This window comes from Mesoplodon mirus (assembly GCF_964341445.2).
Source record: "Mesoplodon mirus genome assembly, chromosome: 18".
Lineage (NCBI taxonomy): Eukaryota > Metazoa > Chordata > Mammalia > Artiodactyla > Ziphiidae > Mesoplodon > Mesoplodon mirus.
The window spans coordinates 18,747,984-18,758,925 of NC_138994.1; the positions used below are offsets into that span (position 1 = coordinate 18,747,984).

At 55.2% G+C, this 10,942-nt stretch overlaps 1 protein-coding gene across 1 annotated transcript; it reads right to left on the reverse strand.

The window, feature by feature from the left end:
* Positions 1 to 7,076: 7,076 nt before the first annotated feature.
* On the reverse strand, positions 7,077 to 9,607 carry GPR142 (G protein-coupled receptor 142; the record flags this gene model as incomplete). The annotated part of the gene is made up of 3 exons (XM_082603843.1): positions 9,581 to 9,607; positions 8,582 to 8,740; positions 7,077 to 7,948 (listed from the first exon to the last, which is right to left on the reverse strand). The coding sequence occupies exons 1-3, from the start codon at positions 9,603 to 9,605 to the stop codon at positions 7,077 to 7,079; spliced, it is 1,056 nt and encodes a 351-aa protein (XP_082459969.1). The 5' UTR covers positions 9,606 to 9,607.
* Between the last annotated feature and the right edge of the window lie 1,335 nt (positions 9,608 to 10,942).

The following is a 10,942-nucleotide window of genomic DNA, read 5'->3' on the forward strand; positions in this document are numbered from 1 at the left end:
TCCCTGGGCCTTGCCCTGTCTGCTAAATATACATCCAGGAGGAGCCCGGGAAGGAAACGCCACAGACCTCGTTAACTCTTTCACCTCCAGCAGCTGTAGGGGGCGGGGACTGGCAATCCGGTGGGAGGGGCGCCCAAGGCCAGACTGGGGCGGTGGGGGAGGACCCAGCCCCTCACACCCGGCCATGGGGATGGGGACCTGGGCTCAGAGGTCAGGGGTGACCTGTGGGAAGGAGACCAACTGTGTCCTCTCCACCCCTCCCCACTCCTGCCCAGAGGAGGAAACGGAGGTCAAGGAGGGCAGGTCAGCGGGACTCCGGGCAGCCCTGAGGCTGAGTCAGGCCCTCAGCCACTTTCTCCAGGAGGACCTGGAGGATGGCCTGAGCTCTCCTTTCATGGAGAAGGTGAGGGAGTGCCAGGCGGGCAGGCCCCCTTCTCCCCAGGGTGGGTCCCCTTTCCAGGCTCCTTGAGTAGAGGTGTGAAGGCCTGGGAGCTGGCCTCAGACAGGAGGATGCTCTGGATTCGCCCCCCACCTTCCCTTCCTCCTTCCCCTCAGCGTGGCGCCCCTCAGTCCAGGCCTGGCTTCCTGTCCCCCAAGATGCTCCCAGAGCCTCCCCAGGTCCTCCTGGCTAGAGGACAGGGAGCGTCGTTGGAGCCCCACCCTGGTTCCCTCCGCCCTGGGTCCCAGCTCTGCTCATGACTCACTGTGGTGTTTGGCAGGCTCCCTCCCCCCTCACCTTCCCAGCCCCTTTCCATCCATCCTTGTCATGTGCTGCTGGTGGCAAAACTCAAACCCCCTTAGGGGGCAGGATGCCCAAGTGGTTGCCGTGGACAGGAATCGCTGGTGGAACTTGGGACCCCAGAGGACTGACTGGAGCCCTGGCGCTCTGAACCGCGGAGGGCTGAGCTCCGCACAGTGGGGAAGGCAGGCAGCTGAATCTGAGACCAGGGGGAGGGGCTGGCCGGACCCTGCCCCTGGAGAGGGGAGGGACGAGGGTGATGAAAGGGCCCTTCATAGAGTGCCTCGCGCAGGAAGCCTTTCCAACCACCAGAAGGATCTGAGAAAACTGCAGTGACCTGCTGCCCGCCTCCACCCCCAACCCCAGCTGGAGGAAGCATGTGGCTTTGTGGCTTCAGGGTGGAGGGGTCTGACCAGGGGAACAGTGGAGTCCTCCCACCCAACTGCTCCCAGCTGGCTGTGGCTCGCGGGTCGACACAGTTTCTTTGCAATAACTCGGATCTGCCTAGAAACCTGGCTTAAAGCCCCGCCCCCAGGCTCCCAGGCCAGTCTGTCCATCCCTCCAGTCCTGCAGCGCCCTCTGCTGTCTGAGCCCATAGCGACAGGCCAAAGGGGGAAGTTGGGCCATAAGGTCCTCTAAGGAGCCCAAGCTTCCCCACTGACAAAGGAGCCAGGGTTTTGGGGCTGGGGGAGCCAAGATCCCCAAGACACCCCCGTGTCAAAGACTGTCCCATTGTTTCTGCCGGCACATCTATAACCTGGCCGACCAAGGCGCTCAACGTTTAATTCAGTGGAAAAGTATAGTTTTGCTCTCTGGGGGGGATCCCCTCCCCTGGGCCAGGTTGCTGAAAACAGCAGATCCTCCAGAAGCTTGGCGATTTGTCCCCTCCCACCCTTCCCCATCCCAGGAGGACGTGGACAGCTGTGACGCGCTTTACCCAACTAGCCCAAAGCGGGCTGGATGGGAATGTAAATGGGGCGGGGTGGGGGTGGCGCTGGGGGAGTGAGATTGCGCCTCAGAAGCCCCTGGGAGCACTAAAACGCTATTGGAGGCGAGAGCACTAAAGGGAACCCAGGAAATGTGGCAAACAACGCATTTATTCTCCTGCCTGAGGACAAATAAGAGCGGTAGAGGGAAAAGGGGGCCAGCAACCCAATCACGATTAAGAAAATGAAGAAAATTCTTCTGAACGAAAAGATACTCTCAGTGTGGAATTTAAAAGCTCTGTAGCGGACTTCGGGAAAACTTCTTGAAGGAAGACACTTGTCCTCAGTTACATCGTCATTATGGTTTAATCAAGATCTTCCAAGAACCCAGGGAGAAAGGAGAGGTCGTGTTGAAAGATACAAGACTGAGGCTGAATCCTGCTACACCAACCAGAAGAAAAAGTGGAGGGACATTTCCTATAAAGCTAAGAGAAAAATTCCTTTCATCAAGAGCTGGATATGCAACCAAATTAACATTTTTCTTTAAATTAACCATAGTGGGGAGTTCCCTGGTGGCCTAGCGGTTATGGAGGCCCAGGTTCAATCCCTGGTCCGGGAACTGAGATCCTGCAAGCTGTGAGACACGGACCAAAAAAAAAAAAAAAAAAAAAGAAAGAAGAAGAAGAAGAAAAAAAAAGAGAAGAAAAATAACCTTAGTGTATGGGTCAGATTGTGTCTCCCTAAGTTCACAGATTGAAGCCCTAACCCCCCTGGACCACAGAATGTGAATTTAAAGAGATGATTAAGTTAAAATAAGGCTATTAGGGTGGCCACTCATCCAATATGACTGGTGTCCTTAAAAGAAGGAGAGACACCAGGCATGTGCCCGCAAAGAGGAAAGAACTTTTTAAGACACAGATAGGAGACAGCTATCTGGCAGCCAAGGGAAAAGGTTTCAGAAGACACCAAGCCGGCCAACACCTTTCTCTTGGACTTCCAGGGTCCAGAACCTTAAGAAAATGAATTCCTGTTGTTTAAGCCACTCAGTCTATGGCTTTTTTTGTTACGGCAGCCCTAGGAAACAAATACACATGGATGTAGAGACCAGAAAACAGAAAAAATCATATATAGACTTGGAAAGATGTGGAAGACACTAGAAAAATAATTGTCTTTAAATATTAACAAAGGGTTAAAAATAGAACATAAGATCAACTGTCAAATTGTCAAATTGCCCCTGTGTGGGGCAGGGGTTGGGGGGGTACCTATAAAGAAAAAACTTAGAATTCTAAAAAGGATTTCTGTTAGCCAAGCTATTTCAGCAGATGGGATGGAGGCGGGAAGGGTAACCCACACCCCTGCTGTCTTGTTCTCCAGAAGCCATTGAGAGTTTAACAATAGAAATGCATAAAGGAAACATGAGCAGTTTTTTTTTTTTTAAGATTTTTAGAAATTTCATGTAATGTCTGAAACATTTATATTAACATATTTCTATACAAATAACCCAAATAAAGTTTAGTATTAGTTGTTTTGTTTGTTTGTTTTTTTATACTGCAGGTTCTTATTAGTCATCAAGAGCATTTTTTTTTGTTTTTTTGTTTATTTATTTTATTTATTATTATTTTTTTTGGCTGCGTTGGGTCTTCGTTGCTGCGCGCGGGCTTTCTCTAGTTGCGGCAAACAGGGGCTACTGTTCGTTGCGGTGCGCGGGCTTCTCATTGTGGTGACTTCTCTTGTTGCACAGCATGGACTCTAGGCGCGCAGGCTTCAGTAGTTGCAGCACGAGGGCTCAGTAGTTGTGGCTCGCGGGCTCTAGAGCGCAGGCTCAGCAGTTGTGGTGCATGGGCTTAGTTGCTCCGCGGCATATATGGGATCTTCCCGGACCAGGGCTCGAACCCGTGTCCCCTGCATAGGCAGGCGGATTCTCAACCACTGCGCCACCAGGGAAGCCCAAGAGCAGTTTTAAGAATACTTTTCATTCCCATTTCAGTGACATGCTTATCACAGTGATGATCTCGTCCTTTTATTTAAAGTTACAAAAATATGGGCTTCCCTGGTGGCGCAGTGGTTGAGAGTCCGCCTGCCCATGCAGGGGACACGGGTTCGTGTCCCGGTCCGGGAAGATCCCACATGCCGCGAAGCGGCTGGGCCCGTGAGCCATGGCCACTGAGCCTGCGCGCCCGGAGCCTGTGCTCCGCAACGGGAGAGGCCACAACAGTGAGAGGCCCGCATACCGGAAACAAAACAAAACAAAACAAAACAAAACAAAACAAAGTTACAAAAATATTAAAAAGGAACTGCTACCTAATGCATCTTATTAGAGAAATATGATATTGGTTCCTGAATCTGTTAAGTCCAGAACCAAAAATTATAAGTGATGCAAACAGCCCTGAAGCTGCCCTTCCTCTAATCTTCTGCACCTGAGACCACCTGCAAGGTGACGGGTGGACTGAGAACGAAACAGGGACCAGTAGACATGAATTTGAGTCTCAGTGTTGCTCTTGAGCAGCTTAGGGCCATGTGCATATCATTGAACCTCTCTGTGCCTCCGTTTCCTCTGTCTGTAAAATGGTTGCAATACTCAGGATACTGGGTTATTTGAAAACACTGATGTCGCGCCAGCCTGTGGGTACAAGTGAGGTCACATTAATAGGGACACCCACATTCCCATGGCTTGAATCCCCCACCAGTGCAAAATGCCAACTGCCTCAATAGAGCCTCCTTACCTGTTTCTGGAACTACCTGGTTTCCCTGGTGTTTGGGAACAAGTGAGTGAATCTTTCTGTCTCCTTGAAGACAGCCCAACAGCCAGTTGAAAGAGGCTTCCCATCTTCATTTTTTTTTTCTTGGCTGCGCTACATAGCACACGGGATCCTAGTTCCCTGACCAGGGATTGAACCCATGCCCCCCTGCAGTGGCAGCATGAAGTCCCAACCACTGGACCACCAGGAAAGTCCCAGGCTTCCAGTCTTTCCCCACCGCAGTTGCCTTCCATGCCAAGGGTACCCCCTGGTACTGGGCAGCGTTCCTGCAGGGCCCCACAGGTTTCATATAGAGGGGGAGGGGAGTCTCTCCCTCAAGACATTCCATTTGATTCTGCATCAAAAGCACCTTTCCTCTGTAGGGTGGACAAGGCCCCTGGGGCTGGTCTGAGGAAGGCATCATCTCACCTTCTTGTGCCCCTCCTTGGGGTACCTGGACTCGCACCCCCTCCCCCTTAAGCAAGGAATGAAGCTCTGGTGCATCAGCTCTACCCATGGACACGTCTGTGTGCACATAATGTTACCGAACCAAACTTGATTCCACTTGCCGGCTCACAGTAAAGCCAATCTACTGACACTGGTTGTGGTGAAGGAAGGTGCAACGTTTATTGCAGGGCACCAAGCAAGGAGTCCAGGCAGCTAGGGCTGAAAAGGCCCGAACTCCTTATCTGGTGTGTTAAATTACATGGAAATACATTTGTTGGAAAAAAGGAAAATAGTCAAACAAGACAAAATAATAATAGTTTAGTCATTAAACAAAGTCAAGGACCTTTAGTTCCTCCTCAAGGGCTATAGATAATATTCTGTGCCAAGTCCTTTGAGCTGTTTTGCAGATACTGAAACCCCTACCAGGTGGAAGAAATTAACTGTATGCTGCCCACAAGCATGTAGACTCCAGACCAACTGGAAACAGAAGGTTGATGATGTTGACTTCTGATTACCTCACTACCCACCAATCAGAAGAGTGTCCACAAGCTGATCACTTACCCTGCAACCCTCTCCCTCACTCTGTCTAAAAACCGTTCCTTAAAAGCCATCAAGGAGTTGCAGCCTTTTGAGCATTAGCTGCCTGGACTCCTTGCTTGGCGCCCTGTGATCAATGTTGCCCTTTCCTTCACTACAACCAGGTGTCAGTAGATTGGCATTACTGTGAGCAGGCAAGCGGACCCAAGTTTGGTTTGGTAACAGTGGGGGAATCTGCCATGCCCCAGACCCACTCAGGGCCCGCTGAGACCTTGTTGTGGCAAAAGTGATGGGACTTACAGGTCCTCAATCCTCTCTCTGAACTCTTGGGACCAGAGGTGTCTCAGGATTCAGAATTTTTCAGAATAGAGGAAGGTAATGTGTGGTTTAGATAAAGTAACAGATCTCTATTCTGGCAGGGTGTAGGGCGTTGTCACAAAATCACACCTGCTGAGAGTCTGCAGCGGAACCTATGCAGTGGGCAGCACCAAGACATACGTGGTCTTGTATCTATCCTGGTGTGTTTGTGGCAAACTCAGGAAAACTGTCTTTGTTTTCAGAGTTTTTGGAGTTCAGAATTGTGGATAAAGGATTGGGGACCTGCCTTTTCCTCCTTCTGGGTGTGGCTGAAAGTCCCTTCCTGGACATTTCTGCTGTGGGGAGAAGTAGAGAGGAAAGGGGGAAAGCCAAGTGCATTTATTTTGCACCGACTGTTTGCCCAGCACATAACTGGCTCTTTCCCTTCTGTGATCCCATTAAGGGGTTGGGTGCAGGTGGGGGCCCACCTGGACCTCACATTCAGGGGAAAGGTCAGCTCAGTCTGATCTAAAAGCAGAAAGGAGACTGCTAATGTGTTTACCCAGTGCCTGGAGCAGGTGGGAGGTTTGTCTGCTAATCTCTCCCAGCTGCCTCTCCCGGATGGCATGGCTGAAAGGAGAGAGGCTGGGAGGGGCCGAGCAGAGCCCCTCACAGTCTCAGATCGGCTGAGCCATCTCCCTTCCTCTCCTTGGTGGAGAAAGAGGTTTCTTCTCCAAGAGGAGTGAGCTCAGGGGTGTGGCCGGGATCCCCCTTCCCGCTCTCGTGGCCCCTGAGCTAAGAGGGCATTTTCTTTCTTAGTCCTGGTCCTCAGCAACCATGAAAAGTGCAGCCCCAGGGCTGCTCTGGGCCCCTGAACCTGTTCTGGCTCCAGGGCAGGGATTTAATCAGTCCAGGATGCTAGAGACCCCAGAGGTTATGTCGCCCCAGGGCTGGGGCATTGAATCTGCTTAAGACCACTCCCTTTCCCAGGCAGCCCCTCTCCCATTGTTCGGCCCCCTGCATTGGGTTCCCGCAGCCCAGGAAAGGCCTGGAATCCTGCGGACATCTCCCTTTCTTTCTCCCTGGCATTGCCACTAGGAGCCAGAGAAGTCATCAACTCAGGGTATGAGAGGTGGGCTCCAGGAAGGGGTGGCCTGGAAACAACTCATATTCATCCATCCATCCATCCATCCATCTATTCATTCACTCACTCATTCATTCATTCAACCAATGTTAATTTAGCTTCCTGGGAAGCCACCCCTGAAGGAAGGGGCCTCTCCTTCCATCCCCAGATTGCAAAGTAGGGTGTTGATAAAGTTTTGTGGGAGCAACCACAAAGACCCCAGTAATCTGGCTGTGAACCACCCCAAGCTCCCTGCATGGGCTCCTCCTCTACAGTTCTGCCCCTTTGGGGAGTCCTGCAGGCTTCAGCACAGGTTCCGCCACCACGCCCGCTGGCTGTGACCGCAGGGTGCAGGGCAGGTGGGCGTCATGGACGACCTCGTGGACAGTGGCCCGGAAGGTCTTGCTCACAAGGCAGTAGAGCCCGAGGTTGACTGCTGTGCTGAGCATGGCCGCCATGTTGGCCACATCCAAGGCCAGGTGGACCCTCCAGTCCCGGTAGACGGGGGCCACGTACAGGTGGTAGAGCATGACAAAGGTCCGGGGCGCCCAAAGCAGGGCGAAGAGCGTGGTGACACCCAGGAGGATGGCGGTGCTCTTGCCCACCCGGGGCCGAGGCCCACTCTGGCCCCTTCTCTGTAGCTGGCAGACAATGGCCGAGTTGGCAACCAGGAAAACGCCACAAGGGATGAAATAGACGATGAGGCAGTGAGCCCACTTGAGGACCTCGTCCAGTGTGCTGGGGGGGTCCTCGTCCCTCCACACGTCCATCCACCAGTAGAAGGGGATGCCAGTCAGCAGGGCGGCACCAAGGACAGCAGCGATGGCCCGACGGGTCCGGCCTGGGGATGAGGTGGCCCGATGGTGCAGGGGGTGGCACAGGGCGCTGTACCGGTCGACCGTGAGCAGGACGGTGATCCAGACTGAGGCGTGGTTGGCAGCAAACTCCAGGATGTTAGCCACGCGCACCACAGCCTGGGGCACCTTTCGGGCCAGCACCGCTCCCTGCAGGAGGAAGCCCACGAACACGATGACTACCTGGGTGATGACATCCGAGGCCGTGAGCGCCAGAAGGTAGTAGTAGGAGGGTTTCCTGGTCCTGGTGGCGAGGCGGGCCAGGGCCACTGTGGTCAGGAGGTTGACTGGTGACAACCGAGGTCAGGGGAGGGAGAGGTCAAAGGCGTTAGAAGGGCTCCTCGGATCTGCTTTCTCATCGTCCCTCCCCACCTGCTGGTTCTGGCTTCTCTTTTCCTCTTTCCAGACCCTTCTTAAACCTCACTTTGTCTGGAAGGTTAACCAGATCAGCCCTGCCTTGTCCAGTCATGCACCGTAGGCCACTGCCTTACACACCAGCTTCCCTGGCAACGGGCAGGGATGGGCAATTCCCTAATTCCACCCGTCCTTTCCTGCATCCACACCCCACCCGACCCCCAGCTCTGCTCTCTGAACGCAGTGGATGGTACAGGAAGCTTTTGATGGAGCTGGGGGCGGTTCTGTACGAAGTCAGTCATCCTAGAAGATGCCCATTCCTGGGGGTAGAAGGGGGCTGTCTGCTGTGGTGAAAACTTGGGTTTAGCTATAGAGCACCCCAACTCCTGGCCCCTCACTTTTACTCCCCACTATGCTTGGCTTTCCAGTGACCCAGATCACCCCACAAAGGCAAGGAGAGCCCTGGGGTCTATGACCCTGGGTTTCAGGGGTCAGCCCAGAGGATTGCCACCCATTGAAGGAGGCCTCCGACTTCTGGGCGACCCCAGACCCAGCTCCCCACTCACCAGGCAGCCCCAGGCCCAGCAGGACGCTGTAGTAGATGACAGGGATGACCCCGGCCACACATGGGGACCTCTCCGGGATCTCCGGCCAATGGCCTTCAAACTCCTGGCTCAGCCCACTGCCATTGGGTGTGAGCGGCGGCGTCACCTGTAGCTGGCCAGCTAGGAAGCGCAGAGGGTGGGTTAGAGCATTTGGTTCCTTTCCAGCCTGGCCTGGCAGCAGCCCTACCCTGACCCTGACCCTGACCCTGACCCTGAGGGCTTTACTCACCCCGACTCTGTGCAGACCCTCTGGTCAGGCCCAGCCAGACGGTAATCCTTCTTGCCAAGCGCACTCCACCCCAGCCCACCCCCGTAGTGGCCCGGCTCCCCCGTTGATGCTGACGCAGAGATAATTTCTCGATCATATTGCTCCTGGTGGCTCTTCAGCCTGCAAAGCAGGGCCCTAAACGGGCTGCTACTCACGGTCGGGAGGGGGTTTGGGGGTGGGGCGCTTGTGAAATACCGGGGCCCTGGGCCTTGCTCCAGGCGGCCTGAGCCAGAGGGTCTGCACCGGCCGCTTGGGCAGCTGTGTTTTTAAAGCATCCCGGGTGATCCTGACCCACAGTAACTCACGGCAGCTGCACTGCTCTGCCAAACAGCCACCCCCCTCTTTGAGCAGAGCTGTTACTAAGTTCTGCTCCTTTCTACGCTGGAGAGCACCCCCTTCTGGTGTTGTTGGCGCTGGAATGGCCCCAGTTTTCAGATGGGGAAACTGAGTCTAGAGGGGGTAAGGTGACATGCCTGCCATCACACACAGCTGGCAGGTGGACAGTCTGGGATGAGGACCAACCCCATGCTCTGGTCCCTGTCCCTCTTAGCCCACACTTTAGGATTTTAGGTTTCACCTTCCAGCTTTTGATGTTTCCATATCCGCTTCAAGCTCCCCACTCCCGGACTCTAGATTCCTTACTGGCTCTCCCACCTTACTCTCCCCACCTGCCCTGGCCCTAGACGCTTTACCTGTCTCTTGTCCTGCAAGCCTCATGCTCCTGGGTCCTGAGTCTTGGGTCACCCCGTGGCTTTTTCTGGTGGTCCCAGCAGCTCGCTCTCATCACCGCCAGCTCTCCGAGCGGTTGTTTGCCCCAGGATTATTCCAGCGGTCCGGAGCCTGCCTGTCGGTGCAGAGCGGTGGGGTGGAGCGGGGAGGGAGGAGGAGGAAGGGGAGGGCGGGGCAGAGGCTGAGGGGAAGGAGTCTGTAAAGTAGTCGCTGCCTGGAGCAAACCAGGATGGGGAGGGTGCCCAGGCAGGGGAGGGGCGAGGCTGGGAGGCAGACCTTGGGGCGGGGGTAGCATCAGGGCTCTGGTTGGGCTGCCTCCTGCTCCAGGGCACTCTGGGAACCGGCCTGGCCTCAGTCTGGCGGTCAAACCCTGGGCGTGAGGCCTTTGGGGAAAGGCAGACAGATTCCAGGAGCTGACACAGAGGGGGCTGGGGGGAGGGAACCAGTGCTGGGGAGGGAGAGCTGAGGCTGCCCTGGGCAGGACCCAGATCTGGAGCGAAGCCTCACGGGCCAGGTCTGAAGGAGTCAGTGCCGTGGTGGCTGTGGGTGGTAGGACGAGAAGGAGACTACCCAGGGGGGCTGCTGGCCTGGAAGGGTGGCAGGAAGCCATGCCTAGTGCCAGCCGTGACGGCCAGGCCAGCAGAAGCCTGACCAGGCTGCCAGCAGCGCTGGGAAACCCAGACCCAGCGGCTCCTTGCAACCATTGTTTTCCTGGCCCTGGTGAAATGGACCATCCTTTAAGGAAAATTAGTCACCGGCAAATCAACACCATCCGGCGTGGCTTGCGCTCTGGAGAGGCTGGAGTCTGCACCCGGCCGGCTCCCCAGCCCCATGAGGGGAAGAGCGACCGGTGCAGACCACAGAGGGCACCCAGGACAACGTGTGGAGTGGCTCGCAGGAGAGCTGAGGCCCAGCCAGCACTCGCTTCCCATGCTCACCCTCTGGGAATGTCCCAGAGCTGGTTTCCCTACGTTAGACCCCAATTCCGGGGCTGGAGCTACCTGGATGCCCACCCCCAGCCTCACCTCCACGCGCAGCCCTGGAACTCACAGAGGCCTTGCTGACCCCTGCTGGCTGGGGCCTGACCCTGAAGTCCTCGGAGAGTCCTCTGGCTTTGGCCAGGTCCCCTGGGTGGCACAGTGGGACCAGAGTAGGCACTACCCACTCAGGTCCCCAGGACTCCAGCCCCAGAGGGTGCAAGTAGTACAGATATTTCCTCAGGCCACCACCTCCCTGCGCCAGGAGGCTGTGGATGAGCAGGGGGCCGTTTACAGCCGGGTGTGAGGGTCTCTGCTGACATTTCCTGAGGACCTACCCTGTCCTAC